The following is a 25,141-nucleotide window of genomic DNA, read 5'->3' as shown; positions in this document are numbered from 1 at the left end:
GGACTCCCTTAGAGTGTTAAGGATCATGGTAAACATTTCGCCAATTTTTATTTCTGGGCAAAAAAAAGTCAAAAGATTCCAAAATTGAAGGTTATATCCACGCTTTTTGAGAAATTTTGGAGTTTACGTGGCCCAGTGTAGAAAAGTCTTGATATTTTAGGCTATACATCTCGAGGTCAAATAATGTCATTTGGAACCATATATGATCATTATATGTTGTCATAATTGTTCGTAGTATGCTTGAGTTAATGAAATCCATACAAGTGATAAACCGGCAAATTGGTCGTTTAAAGGCAAATTGGATGGTTCCACCAACCCAATTGGACTCCCGAAGGATATTAGAGACCATGGGAAACATTTCAGCAATTTTTGTTTTTGAGCGAAAAAATTCAAAAAAATTCCAAAATTGAACACTAATATCCACGTTTTTTGAGAAATTTTGGAGGTTTCGGGGCCCGGTGTCAAAAAGTCTTGAAATTCCAGGGGATACATCTCGGGGTCATATAATATCCTTTGGAACCATATATGATCATTATTTGTTGTCATAAATGTTTGTGGTAGGTTTGAGTTAATTAATGAAATCGGTGCAAGTTGTAAATCGGTAAATTGGTCATTTAAAGGCAAATTGGATGGTTCCACCCACCCAATGGGACTTCCTGATGGTATTAGGGATCATGAGAAACATTTCGGCAATTTTTATTTCCGGGCGAAAAAAAAAAGTCAAAATTTTCAAAATTGAAGGCTAATATCCACGTTTTTTGAGAAATTTTGGAGGATTCGGGGCCCGGTGTCGAAAAGTCTTGAAATTCTTGGGGATACATCTGGGGTCATATAATGCTGTTTGGAACCATATATGATCATTACTTGATGTCATAAATGTTCGTAGTATGCTTGAGTTAATGAAATCCGTGCAAGTTGTAAACCGGTAAATTGGTTGTTAAAGGAAAATTGGATAGTTACACCCACCCATTTGGACGGCCGGAAGGTATTAGGGACCATGGTAAACATTTCGGATATTTTTATTTACGGGCGAAAATAAGTCAAAAAATTCCAAAATTGAAGTCTGATATCTACGCTTTATGAGAAATTGAGAATGTTTCGAGGCCTGGTGTCAAAAAGCCTTGATATTTTAGGGGATACATCTCGGGTATATAATACCGTTTGGAACCATATATGATCATTATATTATATGTTGTCATAAACATTCGTGGTACGCTTGAGTTGATAAAATCGATGAAGTTGTAAACCAGTAAATTGGCCGTTTAAAGGCAAATTGAATATTCCACCCACCCAATTAGACTCCCAGAGGGGTATTAGAGACCATGGTAAACATTTCGACAATTTTTATTTCCAGATGAAAAAAATTCAAAAATTGAAGACTAATCCATGCATTTTGCGAAATTTTGAAGGTTTCGAGGCTCGGTGTCAAAAAATCTTGAAATTCTAGGGAATAAATCTCGGGGGTCATATTATGTCGTTTGGAACCATATATGATCATTATATGTTGTCATAAATATTCATGGTAGGCTTGAGTTAATTAAATCGGTGCAAGTTGTAAACTGGTAAATTGGTCATTTAAAGGCAAATTGGATAGTACCACCCAACCAATAGGACTCTAAGAGAGTATTAGGGACCATGGTAAACATTTCGGCAATTTTTATTTCCGGGCGAAAAAAGTTAAAAAAAATTCCAAAATTGAAGGCTAATATCCACGCTTTTTGAGAAATTTTAGAGGTTTCGGGGCCCGGTGTCAAAAAGCCTTTAGATTATAGGGGATACATCTCGGGGTCATATAATGCCGTTTAAAACCATATATGATCATTATGTGTTGTCTTAAATGTTTGTGGTAGAATTGAGTTAATGAAATCGGCGCAAGTTGTGAACCGGTAAATTGGCCGTTTAAAGGCAAATTGGATGGTTGAACCAACCCAATTGGACTCTCGGAGGATATTAGAGACCATGGTAAACATTTCAGCAATTTTTATTTGCGGGTGAAAAAGTTTCAAAAAATTCATAAATTGAAGGCTATATCCACGCTTTTTGAGAATTTTTGGAGTCTTTGGGGCTCGGTGTCGAAAAGTTTTGAAATTATAGCATATAAGGAATACATCTTGGGGTCATATAATATCGTTTGGACCCATATATGACCATTATTTGTTGTTATAAATGTTCGTGGTAGGCTTGAATTAATGAAATCGGTGCAAGTTGTAAACCACCTACTCAATTGGACTCCCGGAGGGTATTAGGGACCATGGTAAACATTTCGGCAATTTTTATATCCGGGCGAAAAAAAGTCAAAAAATTCCGAAATTGAAGGGTAATTATCCACGCTTTTTGAAAAATTTCGAATGTTTCGGGGCCCGGTGTCGAAAAGTATTGAGATTTTAGGGGATACATCTCGGGGTCATAAAGCCGTTTGGAACCATATATGATCATTACATATTGTCATAAATATTCGCGGTAGGCTTGAGTTAATGAAATCGGTGCAAGTTGTAAATCGGTAAATTGGTCGTTTAAAGGCAAATTGGATAGTTCCACCCACCCAATTAGACTCCCGATGGTTATTAGGGACCATATATAATCATTTTATGTTGTCATAAATGTTCGTGTGGTAGGCTTAATTTAATAAAATCGGTGCAAGTTGTAAATCGGTAAAAGCAAATTAGTTGGTTCCAACTACCCAATTGGACTGCCGAAGGGTATTAGGAACCAAGGTAAACATTACGACAATTTTTATTTCCGAGCGAAAAAATGTTAAAAAATTCAAAAATTGAAGGCTAATATCCATGCTTTTTGAGAAATTTTGGAGTCTTCAAGGCCCGGTGTCTAAAAGTCTTGAAATTCTAGGGAATACATCTCGTGGTCATATAATGTCGTTTGGACCCATATATGATCATTATTTGTTGTCATTAATGTTTATGGTAGTCTTGAATTAATGAAATCGGTGCAAGTTGTAAACCGGTAAATTGGTCGTTTAAAAGCAAATTGGACGGTTCCACCCACCCAATTGGACACCCTGGGGTAATAGGAACCATGGATAAACATTTCAGCAATTTTTATTTTCGTGCGAAAAAAAGTCAAAAAATTCCAAAATTGAAGACTAATATCCATGCTTTTTGAGAAATTTTGAAGGTTTCGGGGCCCGTTGTTGAAAAGAAATAAGATTTTAAGAGATACATCTCGGGGTCATATAATGTCGTTTGGAACCATAAATGATCATTATATATTGTCATAAATTTTCGTTGTAGGCTTGAGTTAATGAAATCGGTGCTAGTTGTAAACTGGTAAATTGACCGTTTAAAGGAAAATTGGATGATTTCACCCACCCAATTGGACTCCCGGAGGGTATTAGGTATCATGGGAAACATTTCGGCAATTTTTATTTCCGGGCGAAAAAAAGTCAAAAATTTCCAAAATTGAAGGCTAATATCCACGCTTTTTGAGAAATTTTGGAGGTTTCAGGTAGAGCGGTCAATTCGAGTAAACAGGTCGGGTTTGGGTCGGGTAAACTCGGGTCGGGTCAATTTGGATTAATTCCATAACCAATGTGGGTCGGGTTTTGGTTGGGTCACGCTTGAATCGGGTCATACTTCTTATCTTTTTGGGTCAGATTTAGGTCGGGTTAATTACAGGTGGGGTTACATTCGGGTCGGGTGAACAATAGGTCGATTTTAATTCGGATTTTCACGGGTTAAAATGGGTTAGGGTAATTCTCGGGTTCGATTCGGGTTCGGTTCAAGTCAATAATTTGCGGGTTATAATCAAGTCGGGTCGTTCTCGGGTTTGAATCGGGTTCGGTTCAAGTCAATAATTTGCGGGTTATAATCAGGTCGGGTCATTTTCAAGTCGGGTCATTCTCGGGTTTAAGTCGGGTTCGGTTCAAGTCAATAATTTGCGAGTTATATTCAGGTTGGGTCATCTCCAAGTCAGGTCATTCTTGGATTCAAGTCGGGTTATGTTCAAGTCAATAATTTACAGGTTACAATCAAGTCATGTTATTTCCAAGTCAGGTCATATTTTTGTTCAACTAACTATAAATAGATAATTATCATATTTAGCAAGCTAATTATTTCCTTTGACTAAAATATATATGGCAATATACTAAGGAAGTATAGTCTATAATTTAGGAAGATAACTATCTCCTTTGACCATACAATAAATATATATTATAGTTAACTCTTAAATTTGAGGATGATGCTCCTTTCTTTTGCTGCCCTAGACCGACATAGTCTCCTTAGACAAAATGCTTTGATTAACAATAATAAGGTGGTCTAAATTGCATTTAAGGTGATTTGAAATCGGTTTGGATACAATCGGGTTGAGTCAATAACAAATCGTGTTGATTTCGAGTCGGGTTAGTAACAGATCGGGTTGAATTTTTGGGTGTGGTTAGTAATAGGTCTAGTAAAATTCCTGTCGGGTCAATAACAAGTCGGGTTGATTTGGGTCAGGTCAATAATAAGTCAGGTTGCTTTCGGGTCGGGTTTGTAATAGGTTGGTTAAATTCGGGTTGGGTTAGGAATGGGTCGGGTTGAATTCAGGTCAGGTTAGTAACAAGTCGGGTTAAATTCGGGTTTTGACGGGTTAAAACGGGTTTGGGTCAATTTCGGTTCAAGTCGGGTTCGGTTCAGGTCAATAATTTACGGGTTACATTCGGGTCGGGTCATCTCCAGGTCAGTTCATGTTCGGGTTCGGGTCTCACGTACTCAGGTCAACTCTGGTCTAGGGTTGGTTTCAGGTCGGGTTTGGGTCACAATTTTTTCGGGTTTAGATGGGTCGGTTAATAATCGGGTTTGAGTCGGTATTTTGGGTCGGATCAACTTTTGACAGCTCTATGTGGATATTGGGACGCGAAAGGCCAAGGGATTTGAGGAGGTGGGAGATTATATTGTTTTGTTTATTTTGTGAGAATTGAGAAAGGGAATTGTAATTTGTAGGTCGGATTGAAAATAGAATAAGGTATGTTCTCTTCAACTTAAATTTAGTTCAGTTTATTTCATTTTGGTTCAATTTAGTTTCAATCATTTCAGTTCAATTCCTAATTTCCTTCTCTCATAAACAATTTATTTCAGGTCTATTCAGGGCCTGTTCACATTTACTAAATTGAATAAAGCTGAAATGAATATTTTATGAGAGAATGAAATTAGGAGCTGAATTGAAATTAAGCTAAAGTGAACAAACCCTCATTTTAGTTAAATATAGTTCAATTAAGCTCTATTCAGTAAATCAGATTAATTCCTAAGATTGGTCTATTTCTATGACGCAGAGTATTTGGTAAATATGAATATTTGGTTGGAGAAAATATTTGTTTGGAGAATACAACGTTCGGAATTAAATTGTTGGGGAATTAGATTTAGGGTCTGTTCACATTTACTTAATTTCAGTTTAGTTTAGTTCAGCTCCAATCAGTTGAACTCCTAATTTCTCTCTCTCATAAAATATTCATTTCAGCTCAGCTCAGTTTAGTTTAGTTCAGTTCAGCTCTAATCAGTTCAGTTCATTTCAGTAAATGTAAACAAACCCTTAATATAGAAAAAAGGTTGTACATAACCTTTAGGGCTAAGAGTATACTTAGCCTTAAGGGCTACATATAATATTACCCTATATTAAAAAGTATGAGAAAGTATTCATGAATATATAGTGTGTAGACAATTTATACTGTTAAAATGTTTGTTTGTCTATATATGCCTATTATAGCTATTAATATGATGTACTTTGCCTTTAAAATTTCCTTGTGTGACTTAGTTCTAAAAAAAAATGTTTGAACAATTACCTAGCTTTCAAAAAGTATGAGAAATTGCTTATGAATAGTGTGTGGAAAATTATATCCTTAAAATGTTTGTTTGTCTATATACCCCAATTGATATATATGATGTTAATTGCCTTTAGAACTTCCTTATGTGATTTTTTTTTTTTTTTTGAAACCTCCTTGTGTGATGTAGTTCTAAAGAATAATGTTTGGTTAATTATACTCTCTAAAATGTTAATTTACTTATTTTCCCTCTTTAATGATAATTGTATTTTTTAAAAAAAAAGAATAGTGTATGGCATTTATACCCCTAAGAATATTTGTTTACATTATGTTGTCATTGTCAACAACTAAAAGAGCTCTCGTAAATGGGTAGCAATGGCGCTCTCATCGTGGGCGTTAGTCACCCTAGTTTGTATTATCTCCGTTTCATAATAATCGCAATACTTTGACTGACACACATGTTAATGCACAACTTTGACCAATAATATTTGTAATTATGTATTATGAGTAATACTATACGTATAAACCTTAAATATACTCTTAAAAATTGTATAAAATTAGGAATTTATGACAAAAATAGACGTAAATTAGTAAAACTAGTATTTTATTTTTATGACAAAATTTATACGGTTGTCTAGTGTATATTTAATGTTTATTCCATAAAATAATTTAAGCTCCTTTCATATTACCCTACTTCTTCTTCTTTTTTTTTATTTTATTTTTATTATTATTTTTCTTTATTTGGTTTTTGGACGGGATCCCTGCGTCACTACTACTACTATGCCTTAATTAATATAAACTTATCAAGATTAATTCAATGTCATTATACTCTCTTCAATTTTCCTAAAAAAAAAACTTACAATAAAAAAAGTTTAGACTTTACTTTTAACAAGTTGCACGAGCTAAAAGGACTACTCTGTAGGACATAGTCCGAGATTCAATTTATAAACAGAACACGGAAGTAGCTAATAAGAAGAACGAAGTTGCATAGTGGATTAGTGGTACATCATTTCTATAGTAATGGACTAATGGTTACATATATGAGTAGTGTCATTAACTTCAAATAGTAGTATAGATCATAATAGGAATTATTATTTTTATGTGTCAAGTGTCATTAAAATACTATCCATTTAGTGAATTTTATTTTGCATAAACATATATTAATACTTCGTATATTCGAATTTCAATATTATTAATCAATAATCAAACACTGGACAATCAATTGACAGCAATACTGATCCCACTACATTAATCAAGTTGATATTGTTAACTACTGATTACAAGTAGACCCTTAATTATAATAGTACAAACTTAATAGTCAAAGTCAAGTGTTGCTCATTCTAACTCAAGAACAAAGCCATTTGAGGCATATATGCAGTACTTAGTCCAATTGACCTTTCAGAACTCTATGATATTATTCAATTTAAGAAATCTTAGTAACACCAAAAGTTACCCAATATCAAGCAATGACTAGAATAAGGAATTTGCATGATATTTATACTTAGTATTTAAAAACTATAACCAAGAAACTAAGAAAGACACATGTCAAACAGACGAAAGTATCTCATTATTTATAGTCATCAACAGTTCGTACCTGCACTCGGTAATGTCTCAACGAAGTTGATACCACGTATGTTCAACACTATAAGCTTTGAAGTGGCCGAACTTATGTTCATATAATCATGACTTACAAACCAACAAAAGTTTTATAAGAAAAACGGTTGAATAAGGCCTTATTATTATCATATGAAACAAATGGAACCATCTGATATCATCTCAAAATCGCTCCAACTAATCTTCCTTGTATTCCTACTGCTGAAAAATGTTGCCGCAGTTTCCCAGCCCAAACATTTCTTAACCGTTTGTGACAATGAACGTGGTAATTATACACAAAACAGCTTGTACAAAAGAAACCTCATTCAGCTCCTCAAAGAAATGGGTGGAAAAGCCTACGGATCTGATTTCTATGAGGCCACCAAGGGAGAAAGCCTAGACAAAATCTACGGCACATATTATTGTAGACGTGACATTAGTCCTGACTTCTGTCGTGATTGTGTACAGGCAGCAGCGCAATGGAGCATAAGAAACTGCACTAATCAGAAAGAAGCTGTTGTCTGGTATCTAGAATGCACTCTAAGGTATGCAAACAGGCCAATCTTTGATCTGGGTGAAGATGAAGAAAGTAATTGGGCTTCATCGTACGACGATGACAAGGTATCCAATCCCAATCAGTTACAGCAGATTCTAAACCAAAGCAAGAAAAGCCTTATTCAAAAGGCAGCTTACAACAGCACTTACCATGGTTATGCAACCGAAGAGACCCCTTTTCCCCCATATCCAACCCTATACAGTCTTGTTCAGTGCTCGCCTAATACTCTTGGTCTACCGTGTGCACGCTGCTTGAATCTTATTTATAGAGATATGCACTCTTGCTGTAACGGAGGGAGAGTGTCGGTTACTATCTTTAGGACCAATTGCCAAATGAGGTATGATACGGCGTCTTTCTATGAACCACTGGCTTCACCTCCAAGCCTACCAGGCTCACCATCATCTACAGGTAACAAGGAATAGTAATGACGCAAATAAATAGAATTTTTTTTTTTTTTTTTTAAAAAAAAACAAACTTAAAATCATACATGCAGCTTCCATTTTTAAGATTTTTTTTCTTGGCAAGGAACCAAGCTATGATTTTGGCTTTAATTATTTTCTTTTTCCCGGGATATATAACATTTTCAAATAAAGATGGTCCTCGACCAAAAAGAAGCACAAGTGAGGCAGATAAAATGGCATTGTATGCAATTCATGTTCCTAACCATTTCTACAATTTATGTTGCAGACAAGGGTGTACTATTCTACGTTATAAGAGTTGTTCCTGCAGTTGCTGGTTTTGTCTTGTTGCTTCTATGCATCCTCGCATTCTACGTGTACAAGAGGAAGAAAAATCAGACGCCTGTACCGGCTATAGGTAATTGTCACTCAGCAGACTGGACTTTATATGTTACCATAAAAACTTTAATTCTAATTACATGCTGAACGAGTAAAAGAATCCAGTCACGGAATTGATACAACACAAGAGATGATTATAATTTACAACTGCTTACCTAGAGCTAGAGGATCACAAAATACCAATTCATATTTCAAAACATATTAAGCCTAATTAATATTACAACATATTGTTCTTGAATATCACATAATGAATACCCTTTAATTAATCCAAGCTTGCAAGTTGCATTCATTGATTTCCAACTAATGGCAGTTTTTTTTTCTCCTTTTTTTTTCCCTACAGCTCAGGATCCTTCCACAGTAAAAAATGATCCTGTGATTCCTGTCATCATTAACAGCAGTGAATCGAACATCGAGCAGTCCAACCCTTCAGAATCACTGCAATATAATCTGGACACAATTAAATTCGCTACAAGACACTTCTCCGTGGACAACAAACTAGGTGAAGGTGGATTTGGAGCTGTATATAAGGTATTATATCCTGAATCACCAAAAACACAATTTCAACAATCATGTTTCTATTTTGTTTTAACTACTAGGACTCAAAATGGCTGCCCAATTCCTTATTACGAGTACAAATTAATGAGTTCCAAATGCCCAAAACAGGGGAGGCTCCCTGATGGACAGGAAGTAGCTGTTAAGAGGCTCTCAGAAGACTCTCGTCAAGGTCTAAGAGAATTTACCAATGAAGTCCAATTATTGGCAAAGCTTCAACACAGAAACCTCGTCAAACTTTTGGGTTTTTGCATAGAAGGCGAAGAAAAGTTGCTTATTTATGAATTTGTATCCAACTTGAGTTTGGACAAATTCCTATTTGGTACTATTTTTAACTCAACATTATTCATGGTTGCATAAGGTACTAACTTATTTTGGTATTATTCGATTTCACTCATGGTTATGAACATCTTGTAGATCCAAACAAGCGTAAGTATCTGGATTGGGAAACACGATTCAAAATCATAATAGGAATTGCACGAGGGCTTTTATACCTTCATGTAGATTCTCGGGTCAAGATTATACACCGGGACTTAAAGTCAAGCAACATTTTGTTGGATGAACGAATGACTCCAAAGATAGCAGACTTTGGCATGGCAAGGCTTGTGAAAATGGACCATACACAGGCCAATTCTACCAAAATATTTGGAACATTGTAAGCTATAAAAATCTATTTTAAATTTCTGATGATGCTGTTCTTCAGCCATCAAATACAGAAATACTATATGAAAGTTAGGATGCCCCAGTTTCTCATGGATGTTTCTCACATGGCATTTTCGTAAATAAACCAATAACTTTATTCGATTGTGGAGCTCACAGTAATGAAAAAATTATTGATTAATTCACGAAAATGTCATTATGAGAAACAAATTTGTTTCTCACCATGAGAAACAGGGAATTTCCCGTTTAATATTACCACTAAATGCCTAACAGGTGCTTGAGGAATCCACAAAAATTAATATTGGTCTCCCACATTCTAATCATGTTATTCATGTATACAAATACGAGATTTACTTCAATAATGGCAACCTTAATAATGTTGATAGGTAATGTTTTGCAGCGGATACATGGCTCCAGAATATGCAGCAGCTGGGGTATTTTCTATCAAATCAGATGTCTACAGTTTCGGAGTCATGCTTCTGGAGATCGTAAGTGGGCAAAGCAACAATTTGTTTATTCGATCACTAGGGCATGACAGCCTTATAAACTATGTAAGAGTCCCTAATTTCTGTTTTCTTGGGCGGTATTTGGTTCAAATGAGCTTACAATAAGGTTAATGACTAATATGTGTGCCCCATTGTTCCAGGCACGAAAACTTTGGAATGCAGGGACAATTTCAGAACTATTTGACCCATCACTAGGGAATAACTGTTCAAGAACTGAAATCCTAAGATGTATCCAAGTAGGGCTACTTTGTGTTCAAGATGACCCTCCAAGTAGACCAACAATGGAATCAGTTCTCCTCATTCTACAAAACAATTCCTCTGATATCCAATTTCCACCACGCCATTCAGCAGTTTCATCTGACACGAATGTGCAAAGTGACCACATAACAGGAGAACAAGGCCAATTTCGAAGTGTTGAAAGTGATCAACCTTATAGCGGGAACTCCACTGCACAATTTACAGACTTATACCCACGCTGACACTCTCTTAACAGCAAGAAACAACTTTTCCTACGTTATTTCCCTCCCCTCTCACACACACAAAAACAACAATGTCATTTGCTATTTGCTAAACTATGGTTGAGAAAGAATTATGGAATTGTATTCAGGCTTCTTTTTATGTTAAATTGTCTAAAGTTGATTGAGCAAGTCTTAAAATGTTGTACATTCAAGTTGAAATGTTTATGCCTGATTATGTTAAAGTGTTTCAAGAATAAGATCACACTCCGTACTAAAGAAGGAAAACAATAGCACGGTGTTGCTAACACAACAAAAACACATTATACAATCAATCGAGGGTGCCCAAGTTTCTCATGGTGAGAAATAAATTTTGTTTCTCACATGGCATTTTCGTAAATAAATCAACAACTTTATTCAACTGTGGAGCCCACAATAATGAAAAAGTTGTTGATTTATTCACGAAAATGCCCCTATGAGAAACAAATCACTATCAAAGTCTATAAGTTTACCTCAGATTTCAACCAAATAAGATCTGAACAGCATAAAGCCATACATGTAAGCCACTCGCTCACCAATCTGAATATCAAATGGAAGCAATCTAATATATATATATAAATAAAGTAAGCATTTTTGGAGAGCATTGGGAGCGCCATGTAAGCAAAGGTATATTTTCGACCAATTAAAAATTAGATTTCTATTTTATTTTAGAATTAAAAAAAATCACTCGCCACCTAAACAAAAGTGACGAATGAAATTTTAAATTTTTTCCACGTTGGTAAAAACGACGAATAGTAATTTATTAAGATTTTTATTATTTAAGAACACTAAATTTTATCATTTTTATTTGTTACAAAACTAAAAATTATCTTTAGATATTAGGATTTATATTATTTAAAAAACTAAAAAATATATTTTGATTAAATGATTTTATCTACCTATCCGATGAATGAGATAATATTTATTTCAATTTATAAATTCAAGTTCTATATACGTAAAATTTGAAAAAGAATAATTTAAAACTTAACAAAATATTTTACCTTAAATTAATGTTTAAATAATATAATAGAAAATAAAAACAAAAAATATTAAGATATTAAAAAAAATATATACAAAATGAAATATTTAAAAACCGTGCATCGCACGGGCTTACATCTGGTAATAATTAATATCAAGAACAATTATTGATCATACAGTATGATCTGTACACCGCAAATGAAGGCAAAATTAAGGAATTGCACATAAAGGGAATATAAGGGTAGATTGTTTATTGGAAAATGATGGAAATGATTTCATATAAACTTGAGCTTTTCCCCAAAATTATCACCTTATACATGCCTCCAAATCTTTTTTTTTTTACACACACCTCCAAATCTAATTTATACCATATTATATTATTAATGGATAATAACTTCCTCTTTTGCAAAATTTATAATTCACATTAATTGGGTTGGCTTTTAGTAATCAAAAATTAAAATTAAGATTACAAAAAGGAAGAACAACAGCCTAATTTCAATTCTTATCTTTACAGGCTACAATATTTCAATTTCATACACGAATTAAAGCTGAAAAAGAACGATTCTTCGAATAACATTTCAATTACACAGAGTAATCCGTAATACTAATTCTTTAACAGCTCAAATATCAAAAATTGAAAATACTAAATGATAAGTCGAAAAGATTAGTCCAATACCTAATTTTAATGAACAGATCCGCAGTGCAGAAATTCGGAACGTCTTCGTCATCATCAAATATTTTTGTTACGGAGTAGCAAAATTATCAAAAAAAAAAAAAAAAAAAAAGTAAAACTCTCTAATTTCTGGTTTTAATGCCGTTCCTCTTAACCAAAAAAAAAAAAAAATAGCAAAATTATCATTTTTATTTTTGTTTCTTTCTCTACTTTATGTCAAATCGTTGCACATAACATTTAACGGAGATAGTATTAAACAAATATATATTATACAAAATACTGCAAATTTTCTAACTTTATACAATTTTCAAGAGTATTTTTAATACTTATACATAGGCTAATTGACCAGATTGGTAATTAAAAAAGACCTCTAGCGACAATTTGGTAAAAAAACTTACTCCGGCGAAAGTTTGGTAAAAAAAACTAACAATATGCGACAATTCGGTAAAAATAATAAACTCCGACGACATTTAGACCAAAAAATCTATTTTTTCCGACAAACTCTTTAAAAATCCTTTTTTAATTTGTTTTTATGTTCTTAAATTTATTTTTTCCATTTAAAATTTTGAATTTACATTTCATCCCTTTTTATTTCCAACTCCTTTTTTAAAAAATTTCATTAATAAGAGGTATGAAACTTAAGTGAAAATTGATACTTAACGTTTTTTTTTTCTTCAAATTGTTTTTTCCGTAAAAATGGGTTGGTAAAATAACAAGAAAAACGAACTATATTAAGCATTCGCGAGTAATTTATCGGAAATTTTTATATTTTTTGGGTTAATTGTCGCCTGAGATTATTTTATTTACCAAATTGTCGCTTAAGGTTAGTTTTTTTACCAAATCGTCACCGGAGTAAGTTTTTTTACCAAATTGTCGCTAAGGGTCTTTTTTATTTACCAATCTGGTCAATTGACCCTTATACATAGCCCTATAACATTACCCTTCGCACCCCAATACCCCACCGCTTCAAACTTGACGTGTGCAGTAATTTTCGATGTCTTCGTAATAAGTGCTGATATTCCGATTCAATTATAAAGTTGATTACAAATCCTAATTCTATATAAAAAAAAATCCAAATCACCTTTGCAAATATTAAAACTCTAAAATTAAAATTCTCATCCATAGATAAGAATCAAAATTCCAAAAAATAGAAAAAAATCCAAATAAAAAATGGGACAAACTCTCACAAATGGAGAATACAAAGGAAAGCAAAGAGAAAGTTAAGCAAAACCCAAAAAAAAAAAATTAAAACCCTAAAACTCTAAAAGAGAGGAGAGAGAAAAGAGAAAAGGGATGAGAGGAGGCTAGTTTTTTTTTTGTTTTTTTTTTCCCACAGACTTTCATATGTGGCTAGCCATATTTTTAATTACAGTATTTATTTATATTTTTGAAAGAATGGTCGGGTTACTTGGTGAGAGGATACTCAGTTGTTAAAGGTTACTCACTCACTCAGGAACTACTCGATCGGTTAGGGGCTACTCGGCCGTTAAGGGCTACTTGGTCGATCAAGGGCTAATCGGTTTGTCAGAATTTGGCAATGAGTTACTCAATTTTTGGTTACTCGATTGGTCAGAGATTACTCTATTAGGAGTTACTTGATCAGGGGTTACTCGGTCGGTTATGGGTTACTTGATGATCAGGGCTTCGCTTACTCGTGTGTTAACTGGTCACGGTGTGGCCAGATACACCCAAAAGTTGGTGTGTTTTTTTAGAGCAAGTTTATCTTCTTCAATCTTGTAAAAAAAAAATTATATCTTTTTGATAATAAACAAATTTCTTTTATTTATTAAGAAAAGAAAATACGAGTAGAATTTTAATTTGGATAAAACTACTCCCTCAGTTTTAATAAATGCATGTTATACTTTAATTTGCACATAGTTTTAAAAAATAAGAGATAAGTGAGATAGTTGGACGGAGCTAGTATTACAAATTTTAAAAGAAAGATGATGGATTACTTGCTTCGTCCCCAAATGATTTTCCTATTTGACTTTTCACGGTGTCCAAGACGTGTCTATAAACATCTATAGTTGGAGTATTACAAATTTTAAAAGAATAATAAAACCGCGTGTTTTTTACACCATCTACACCAATAAATTAAACATCATTAAATGATTTTTTTTCCCAACAATTACCAAATAAAACCTAATTTTTCTTTGTGAAAAACTACCTAATAAAAAAAGGATATTTTGTGAAGAACTACTTTATACAAGTCAATTTTTGTGAAAAACTACCGTATTAAAAAATGTTATAAGAAACTACTTTTTAAACAATAATAAAAGTTGTAAGAAACTACCTTATAAAACAATTAATGTTGTAAAAAGCTACCTTTTGCCGAATTATTGCATTGAATAAGAGACGTATAATGACCCATTTTCAATCTTTTATTTTTCCTCCCTTTTCCACCCAATTTCTCCATAGCCCCCACATCATCCCTATTTTTCTTTCTCTTTCATTGTTAAATTAAATTAAGCACATGGTGGCTGTTTTGGGGTTTTTTTGTACATACCCGAGTGGAGGGCGTGTACGTCCCGCGGGAGACAGATCCGCAATGCAACACTCGAACGGCTTGGTCACCTGCAAAACAACGGACTCCCGGTATGCCGGAGGTCCGCTTCTGACAATCAAATTAGTGACCGAAAGAATGTAACTGAGAGAGAGAGAGAGAGTAGAGAGGAGGGAGAGTAATTGTGGGGGACATTGCCCTTAGAGGATAAAAGTGGATCCCTTGAAACTGATGTAAATGATCAGTATTTATAGAGCATTGGGACATGTGCATTTTAGGTTATTTAACTTAAGTAGATTGGCTTCCTACCGTTTACGGTTTCTAGGGTTATGGGCTTAGAGCCCAATTTTACACTTCTATCATTGAGTGACACGTGTTATATGCTCTAATTGGCTCATTGAGCGTTGAGCTTGCGAACACGTGTCGCGGTGGCATTAGTCCACATATAGAGGGTATTTTTACCCTAAACAATACGGAGTAGCAAATTACAACATTAAGTTTTTATAAGGTACTTTCTTACAACATTTTTTTTATAAGGTAGTTTTTCACAAAATTTAATGTATATAAGATAGTTTTTCACAAAAAGTCCTTACTTTAATTCATTTTAGTTGTACATTTATTATGTACACACATTTACTACTACTTTGTACTGAGTAGTATTCCATATATAATTTCAAACAATAATATATTTTCTATTGATAAATCAAAAAAGTAATTTATTTAATTAAATTGTTATTTATATTTCAAAGTAGTCAAAGTAACTCATACACATAAGTACATAACAATAATACAAGTTGTAATAATTAAAAAAAAAAAGTGTTTACAAATATGAAACAAAGGTGGAATGAATTACGAAAATCATCACATTGACAATGATTACGCTACACAAATCCAGCTATACATGATTGACCAAGTATTAGGCTATTAGCAATAATGTCAACGATATTATCAACAAAAGTAGAATATTATAGTCCATAAATTCTAAAGTAAACCACTGCATTACTAAATTGATAATGAGATGTGACCAAGTTAAACCAGATATATAAAGACATACTGGTTGTCAAAAAAAAAAAAAAAAAAAAAAAGACATACAGTATATTATTGACCGAATTTTATTTTGCTAATTCCTGAAAGGTATGCTATATGCATATAAGCATTTAATATATTTTCTTTTTTAGTACTCCGTATAAAATTGAAAATTTATCAACAATTCACGAGTAAATTGGTGTAATAAATGTTTATTTATTATCAATTCTTTCCACTTTTAACTTTTTATATGCAGCCCATCTATCTTTTTCCTTCCTAAAATGCTCCAAATAAAAAGTTTATCTAGCCAAAAAGAAATGTTTTTTAGTCTCATCATAGCACTGAAAACAGAAATTTTCCATTTTACAAAATATAGAAACTTTCCTTATTAAGATCATGATCGTATTATGCCTTACGCGAAAATGATTTATGGATAGAAGTTAAATAGTTAATTAAGATTATAAAACTAAGTAAACCAAGTTGCAAGTAATGAATATCATAAAATCAATTAGACTAAGTTAATTAATCCACGCATATGCTATTGACTTTTTACGATAATATTTATCACTACACTATATCGTTAAATTAATAGTCGTGAAGTATTTATTTTCATCTTTGTAAGGAAAATGAGCTAATTATATTAGACCGAAATCTCGCACATGTCAATTTGTCTCGAGTTCACAAGTAAGGTCTTTGGAAATGTGGGACAAGTGAGGAACTTTCCCCCCTAATTAAACATCTTTTTAGTGGCCTATTGATCCCCCAATATCATCATTGTGACTTTTATAAGACAAAATCCTTACTAGTAAATGAAGTAATATCTGCTGTGAAAGGGCAAATATGGCACACTCGTTCCCCTTATATAAAGTTGAACACAATGGCACCTATTTTTCTCCAAACAACACATACAACAAAACATGGCCACTTCTTGTCTTTCAAAAACTCAACTTGCTCTTTTTTTCATCATTCCATTTTTTCTTGGTGTGAGTTCCCAAATAACTTATCTAAACCATTTGTGTTTTGCTCCTTACACTAATCTTAACAACTTCGAAGCTAACATCGACTCAGCCATAACTCAACTCACATCTGAAGCATCAAACACCTATTTTGGCACCAACATCACAGGCTTAGGCCAAGACCAAGTTAATGCCTACTTTGACAAATTCAACTGAATCTCTCTTGACTTTCTCATTCACAACTCAAGAATATATATAGTTACACAAGATATTCCTAATCCTAAGATAATTAGGAATAAGATAAAATATTAACATAACTAGGAAATCTAAAGATATGATACAATATTTCCTAATATTATCTTAACATCCCCCCTCAAGGTGGAGCATGTAGATCTCGAATGCCCATCTTGCCAAGTAAGAATTCAAATTGCGCCTTCCCTAACGCTTTTGTAAAAATATCCGCCAACTGAACCTTCGTGGAAACATACGATGGCTTGATCACACCCTCTTTAATGGCATCCCTAATAAAATGACAATCTACCTCAATGTGTTTTGTCCTCTCATGGAACACCGGATTATTAGCAATATGGAGAGCCGATTGACTATCACAATACATGTTCATACCTTGTTTATGTTCTACACCCAAAGACCGAAGTATTTGTTTCAAATGTTTGAACTCACATTGCAACCCTGTCATTGCCCTATACTCGGCCTCCGTGGAACTTGTAGAAACTGTTGGTTGCTTTTTAGTCTTCCAAGACACAGGAGACAACCCAAGCAAAACGAACCAACCAGTCAACGACCTACGTGTCAAAGGACAACTCGCCCAATCTGAATCACACCACCCTTCCAATTGCAATGCACTATCGGATCTCAAAAGAATACCTTGACCCGGACATTTCTTCAAGTATCTTACTACTCTCAATGCCGCCTCCCAATGTTCCTCTTTCGGACATTGCATAAACTGTGACAAAATATGGACAGAATAAGCCAAATCCGGCCTTGTGACTACCAAGTATATTAGACGACCAATCAATCGCCTATAACGTTCACCATCTGCGAACTCCTTCCCTTCTGCTAAAGCAAGTTTATGATTTTGCACCATCGGAAAGTCTGCTGGCTTTGCTCCTAGTAACCCTGTCTCAGAAATAATATCCAAAGCATACTTACGTTGACACACATAGAAACCATGTTTGCTACGTGCCACTTCTAGCCCCAAAAAATATTTCACGACACCCAAATCTTTCATTTTAAAACATGTACACAAGTATGCTTTAAAACTCTCCAATGCGAATGTATTATTTCCTGCAATTATCATATCATCTACATAAACCAAGACACTCAACTGCATTCCACCTTTCGAAAGAGTGAATAAAGAATAGTCAGAATTGTTTAAACCCATATTTCTTCAAAGCTGTAGATAATTTTTCAAACCAACACCTAGGAGCTTGCTTCAATCCGTATAAGGACTTATTCATCTTGTAGACTTTATCTGAATTGCCTTTTTGAAATCCCGGTGGTACTTTCATATAAATCTCCTCCTCTAAATCACCGCGCAAGAAAGCATTATGTACATCCATTTGATGTACATCCCAATTTTTAATTGCTGCTACTGCTAAGAAAGTACGTACCGTAGACATTTTTGCCACTGGCGCAAATGTTTCATTGTAATCGATCCCTTCTTCTTGATGATTACCAAACACCACAAGTCTTGCTTCCAAGTGCTTTCTTTCCCGGAGGAAGATTCTCCAAGGTCCAAGTGCCTTGATCTTCGAGAGCCTTTATTTCTAAGGCCATAGCTTCTCTCCAACCTTCATGTTGCATTGCTTCCTTGAAAGATCTCGGTATGCGTGCCTCTGTTACTGCTGCAATATAATTTCTATGTTTTTCGGAAAACCGATCATAATTCACAAAATATGTTATAGGATAAGGAGTACCTGACGAGGATGAGGCCGTGGATGAAGATGTGACTTTATTTTTCCGAATGGTGTGTGTAACGCAATCCCGCAACTTCGTCGAACGAAATTTCAATCTTTTCCCCCGTCCTAGTTCTTCTTCACCCGTATTCTCACTCTCCACACTGTCCCCCCTGTTTTCAACACTCGGAGTGGCCGGAATACCCTGTGACTGCTGCTCGGGGCTGCTGTGAATCTCACCCAAGCTACTGTGATGTGGCAGGTCAGTTTTGGAGTTCGTAGCCCTGCTGCCAGGCCTCCCAGCTTGTTGGGCAGACCACTCCACGGCCTGGTTGCGGCTGGGAGTGCTTCCCCGCGACCAGGCTGCGGAGTTCTCTGTTTGGGAGTGCTTCGTGGCCTGCTGGGCAGCAGAGTTCGCGGCCTGGTCGCGGCCGGGCTCCTGCTCCCGCGGGCTGGCCGTGGAGTCTTCTGTCGTGGCCTTTGCACCCCCTGCTCGTGCATCTTCTTCACAAAAACCCATTAAAGCTCCACCTTGCCAAGCTTCAATCTCATCATCATCCCCAAAAAATTCCACCATGGGCACACCTTTCGAGCTACCCTCACTACCATGCCCATCTTCTATAAATGGAAACACCCGTTCATGAAACTTCACATCACGAGACACAAAGTATTCCCTCGTCTCTAAATCGAATAATTGCCACCCTTTCTTTCCAAACGGATAGCCAAGAAACACACATTTTCTACTACGAGACTCAAATTTATCTCCCTTACTTTGTTGATTATGTGCATAACACAAACAACCAAACACCCTAATAGGATCATAAGACGGAATTTTGCCAAACAACATTTCATATGGAGTTTTATTATGAAGAATCGGACTTGGAGTTCGATTTATCAAATAACAAGCAGTCAAAGCACATTCTCCCCAAAATTTAATAGGCAATCCCCCTTGAAACCGCAAAGCTCGAGCCACATTGCCAAAAATGCGTCGCAAGTGCCGCAAAAAACATGACATCGGCGTGCCTTTCTAGTGTAGAAGGCATCGTATACTACGAAGAATGCACCTTACACTACGCTAACCTCTCATTTTCCACTATCAAGGTAGAGCTCCCGCGGTTCATTCAAGCTAGCCATGAAACCGCGAAACTTGAAATCTATTTTAATCGGATTTTGGGTGACACCGTAACTGATTTAATCGGAAACGTTACCGCTGAGTTTCCTGTTTCCTCCCGGTACTTCGCCACGACAACGGCCAAGTACGGGTCCGAAACCATATACACACTCGGACAATGTAATCCGGATATTACCTCTGTAAATTGCAGTATGTGCTTGCGAAATGGATTCAGTGTGTTCACTACAAATTATACTAGCTCAATTTATGGACAAATGTTTTCACCAATATGTAGATTGAGCTATGTATTATCTGGTGATGTGCTAAGTCGTCCGTGGAAATTTTCTCGAACTTTTGAACAACGTCCAATTTTCTCAACAGGTATGACCAATTGGCAACTGCTTGAGTCAAGTGCGTGCCGTCTTAAATATTTAAGATCGAGGCCCTACTCCCTCTATTTATTATTGGTACATTTTAACTTTTGTGGTTATTTTTAAAAGGAAAAAGATATATCAGCAAATGAAAAGAATTGACGATTAATAAACATTTATTACATCGATTACTCGTGAATTGTTGACAAATTCCCAACTTAATACTAAAAAAGGAAGTATATTAAATGCTTATATGCAGCCCTTATAACATTACCCTTTTTAAAACTTTGACTAATATGTGACCTATAGATTCATCTTAAAATGAATTTTAATTTCCAAATATCATAATTTTATTACGTACGGAGTATAATTTTTAGAAAAATGATAAACATACCCTTAAGGGCTATAAGAAGCTAAATAAGGAAATATTGAGGATAAATTAACATTAATTGCACCGTCTGCGCGTAATTTTATCATGAATTCCCAACTTAATTTCATTTTAAGAAGTATATATTTAATGCTTACATATAGCCCTAAGGGCTACATATATCATTATCCTAATTTTTACACTCATCTAACTAAACATATACGTAATCAAAGATGTGCATTGAATACTGTAAAAGTCAAATTGTGCCATTGTGGCATATAAAATAAAATGGAGAGACTAATAATTTAGGGGCAAAGAAACATTACTATGTTATAACGTTCACAATTTGTCTAAGGTCCTTGTTTTATACCGTATAAATATACGTAATCTATATGTTACTTAATAAATGCGTGACTCTCTCTCTCTCTCTCTTCATTCTTTGCAGGTACACGAGGCGGTTCAATAATTGGTGCAATGATAGCAAGTATTGCTAGTGTGGCATTGTGTTTGAAGCTTCTCTAAGTTTCTAATTACTCGAATCATATATAAACATAAGTACTATATGTAACTTGTTAAAGAAAGTGTTTTAAAGCTTGTGCAATAATTTTATTTCCAATATCCTTTATCACTTTGTAACTTGTGTAACTGTATATCTTCTTTAAAGCTCTATATGTTGCGTCCACAAACTGTATGATGAATAAAATTAAACATTTTCTTTACAATTGAGGTTCTTTTTTCGCCAAGGAAGACATGAACGATTGATTCAATACATGTCATCTTTGAATTTTTGATGAAACTGTTGAGTAAGATTACATGTATAGTGATGCCAATGTGATGTATAGCTGAATAGCTGATTAGCTGGTATACATAAGATTAGGCACATTGTATAAAAAATTCTCGAGACATTTGCATTCTGATAATCGTCGTAGCATGTTTGCAATAATGATAACCATTGCCATCAAAGTTGACAAAAACTAATTAGCCTCGATCTGGTGGATGGGTGAATGTAGTATCGTATACTTACATTGGTAGGATCTTGGTTATTACGCGGAAGTATAGGCTTTTATGATTCTTCATAATCCTGCCATAGCAAGATATTATAGAAGAGTTGACAATCATGAACTAATTAGTTGTTAAAGAATAATTCAAAGGTACATATCCTTTAAGAGTTTAGGTCATACTTGGTGTTTTATATATATATAGTTGGATAATACAAGTTGTAAAATTAACTAAGGAGCTACTGATCTTCTCTCTAACTAACTTGAAAGATTGTGACACATATATAAATAATATGAAAACATGTTCTGAACTATTTTAATTCAATGTTCGTTGTAGGTCCATAATATATATCATTTCCTATCATTAACACACATAATAACTCTTAACATAAATTTTCAAAATGAGGAGGCAAAACATTATGATTTTTGTTTTCAATATTGTCATCCTCACACTCATAAAATTCACAATAGCACAAACCCAAGAACTACAACTTGATTTCGCCGGAGGAAAATGCTTAGAAAGTGATGTGATAAATACCAATGGCACATACCACAGCAACATCCTCACCCTTTTATCAAACCTCCAAGCATCCTCCTCCATCGACAACTTCTCCAACTCCTCCGTTGGTCTCGGCCCTGATCGCGTCAACGGATACTACCTCTGCCGTCCAGACATCTCCCTCGCCACCTGCGAGGCCTGCATCAATGCAACCATCAACACCATAGACCTATATTGCTTCGATAGGAAGGAGGCCATTATTTGGTATGACGAATGTATGATACGATACACCAACAACTCCATCTCAGCCCTTGAGAGCAACCAAACTAATGACCCTTGGTATTTCAACTACGGTACATTAAATGTCTCTGAACCTGATGGCTTCCGCGCGAAGGTGAATACCACCTTGCGGGGGTTGATTTTGGAGGCGATTTCATCGGATAATCCCCAAACGTTTTATGCTCATGGGAAGGAGAAATTTACTCTGTTTGAAGGGTTTTATGGGATGGTTTTGTGTAGGCCTGATATGACAGCAGAAGCCTGTGAAAGTTGCTTGGTGACAGCATTGGATAGAATACCAAGTTGTTGTGTTGACAGTTTGTCAGTTTGGACTATAGTTATGTTGCCTAATTGTCAGGTAAGGTATGATACTGCGCCGTTTATCTTTGATTCTCAATCGTCGTTGTCGTTGTCGCCACCGCTTCCTCTTCCGCCTACTCTTGCTCCTTAGCCTTCGTCGACATACTTCTTCATAGCTGAATTGTATGTATATTTGGTTTGATGGTTTTACTGATCTGACTCATCTGAGCTATGTTATGATGATTTAATTATATTGATGAAGATCAATATAGCTTTGGGATTATTAAGTACTTTAATTTTTAAGATCAATAGCCAAGTCTTTTAAATTTCAACCTTGTTGAATCAAGATTTTGTCATTAATTTTCCCTTTTCAAGTGAATTGCAATCCATTGTTTTTTTTTTTTTAATAGCTCTTTTGAAAAAAAAAAAAAGGACAAACTAGAATTGAAAAAACAATAACAGCCGTTGCTGAGCGTAACCAGCTAACCAGTGAGCCGGATAACATCACATTGTCATATGTACAATTTTACGCAAGTTATATTCACTAATCTTATGAAAACATCACGCACAAACAAGATAACCAAGGAAATTATGCATGATACCAAACGACAAAACGTAACATAATACAATTATCAAATTTCGGCCAATTATCAAATTTCGGCCATGTACATGCAGTTATAGTTCTATTTTCGGATTCATCTAATAAAGTTGCAACAAGTGTGAGTGTTTCTCCCTACATTATTATGGGTATGTCTACTCACTTATAGTACAAGTTTCTTAATATTAGGTTCATATAGTAATTGAATGGAATGGAAGATCAAAAATCATAAGAGTTTAATTTATTTTGTCATTTCTCTATGTAGTTAGGCCAGTACACATTTAGTATTTCAAAGAAAGATGTGAAGTCATTGAAGACCGAGCCAGACCCCATTGATATCCTATATCAACGAAATTTCGTTGATATAGTGGCATTTCCGCAATTATTAGACTTACTTTTAGTAAAATATAGTATTTGTACTACTAAGGCTGACTAGGACACCGTTTTATCTCCTTTTATGAGCCCGTTTTGAAAAAACCCCTTTTAGAGAGAGAAACCACAATACAGAGAGAAGTTACATTAGAACAACATCAATGGCGCAATTCCAGGTCGATCTTGCTCCAAATCGATTCATCTGAGCTGAATTTATGCACGTGGTTCCTTGAATTTTAGGTATGGTGTTCAAGGCTACCCAAACAGTAGTACACAAACTGGAATTTTGCAACTCTCGATCCGAAAGAAATGAAGAGTCGAAACCACCAATTGCCATGGCTCCATGCTTGAATGCTTGAAATTACCTAGTAACTTGATGTCCCCTATCTCATTCACCCTCTTTCACCTTTCCGGCGACAAATTTCCAACGGCTTCGCCGTGGAATTAAACGAAAACCCTAGAAAAATAAGAGAAATTGGGGCATGGTTAACCCTTAGAGGCAAGGTTTGCTTCCTTCTCCATTGAAGTTGTTCATGCTTTTCGATTTTGCCATTTTCATGTACTATGTGAGCTTGCTTTTTTGTTTCTCTCTCATGACAAAGATGAAGACAATGTATGGTTTGGAAGAAGGTAAAGACCCCACATCTATCAAAAACCGTAAGCATATAACGGGGTTTCCAGGGGTTTTCTTTTCTGTTCCAATTTTGGCCTTCATTTAATGAGTGAAATGACAACGCCGCCCCTATATCAACGCTCCTCGTTGATATAGGATATCAATTTGGATTTCCTCTTGAAGACCACACATGGTGTGATTAAGAAGCTTTAAATTAAGAGTTGTGCTTGATTACAAATTTACGATACATACACCCTCTTTTTATTGTCCAATTTTAAGTCAGTTCTCAGTATCTACTTTATATCTTTAAGGAAAATTTGCAAATTGCAGCCATTTAAAGTTCGTATTTTGCAAATTGCAGCCATTTAAATTTTTTTTTGCAAATTGCAGCCCAAAAGTTCGTATAAATTGTAAATTGCAGCTCGATTCAATTTTTTCATCGGTTTACAAGTTGAAAAATCTTCGGTTAAGGTTTTAGGGGTTATTTTAGCCCTTAAGGACCTGAATTGAGCTTGGAATTAGCAAAAAAATAACGTAAGTATCTCGTTTTGCATAACAAAATTGTATCGATTTGTGGGAAATTGTAAATATGAGACACTTACGTTATTTTTTTGCTAATTCCGAGCTCAATTCGGGCCCTTAAGGGCTAAAATGACCCCTAAAACCTTAAC

General features: G+C 34.9%; 3 protein-coding genes across 3 annotated transcripts; all 3 read left to right on the top strand.

The window, feature by feature from the left end:
- The first annotated feature begins 7,507 nt into the window (after positions 1–7,507).
- Positions 7,508–10,895, top strand: LOC145578329 (cysteine-rich receptor-like protein kinase 15). Its single transcript, XM_081635669.1, has 7 exons — positions 7,508–8,309; positions 8,589–8,717; positions 9,039–9,226; positions 9,362–9,572; positions 9,668–9,905; positions 10,311–10,461; positions 10,557–10,895. Exons 1-7 carry the CDS (start codon positions 7,508–7,510, stop codon positions 10,893–10,895), a joined length of 2,058 nt encoding a protein of 685 aa, XP_081491795.1.
- A 9,075-nt stretch (positions 10,896–19,970) lies between these two features.
- LOC145578328 (cysteine-rich repeat secretory protein 9-like) lies at positions 19,971–21,333 on the top strand. Its single transcript, XM_081635667.1, has 2 exons — positions 19,971–20,454; positions 21,257–21,333. Exons 1-2 carry the CDS (start codon positions 19,971–19,973, stop codon positions 21,331–21,333), a joined length of 561 nt encoding a protein of 186 aa, XP_081491793.1.
- Positions 21,334–22,210: 877 nt separating this feature from the next.
- On the top strand, positions 22,211–23,038 carry LOC145578327 (antimicrobial ginkbilobin-2-like protein). Its single transcript, XM_081635666.1, has one exon. It carries the CDS (start codon positions 22,211–22,213, stop codon positions 23,036–23,038), a length of 828 nt encoding a protein of 275 aa, XP_081491792.1.
- The last annotated feature ends 2,103 nt before the right edge of the window (positions 23,039–25,141 follow it).

Source organism: Chenopodium album, chromosome 14 (genome assembly GCF_948465745.1).
Source record: "Chenopodium album chromosome 14, dcCheAlbu1.1, whole genome shotgun sequence".
Taxonomy (NCBI): domain Eukaryota; kingdom Viridiplantae; phylum Streptophyta; class Magnoliopsida; order Caryophyllales; family Amaranthaceae; genus Chenopodium; species Chenopodium album.
The sequence above is the reverse complement of the archived record's forward strand: the minus strand, read 5'-3'. Positions and strand labels throughout refer to the sequence as shown.

Bases quoted from the DNA above. Each gene is read 5' to 3' on its own strand.
- LOC145578329 (XM_081635669.1), top strand. From the start codon at position 7,508: ATGGAACCATCTGATATCATCTCAAAATCGCTCCAACTAATCTTCCTT. The intron at 9,227-9,361 runs GTATTATATCCT...TGCCCAAAACAG, and splicing joins GATTTGGAGCTGTATATAAG to GGGAGGCTCCCTGATGGACA. The intron at 9,573-9,667 runs GTACTATTTTTA...AACATCTTGTAG, and splicing joins TTTGGACAAATTCCTATTTG to ATCCAAACAAGCGTAAGTAT.
- LOC145578328 (XM_081635667.1), top strand. From the start codon at position 19,971: ATGACATCGGCGTGCCTTTCTAGTGTAGAAGGCATCGTATACTACGAA. The intron at 20,455-21,256 runs GTATGACCAATT...CATTCTTTGCAG, and splicing joins ACGTCCAATTTTCTCAACAG to GTACACGAGGCGGTTCAATA.
- LOC145578327 (XM_081635666.1), top strand. From the start codon at position 22,211: ATGAGGAGGCAAAACATTATGATTTTTGTTTTCAATATTGTCATCCTC.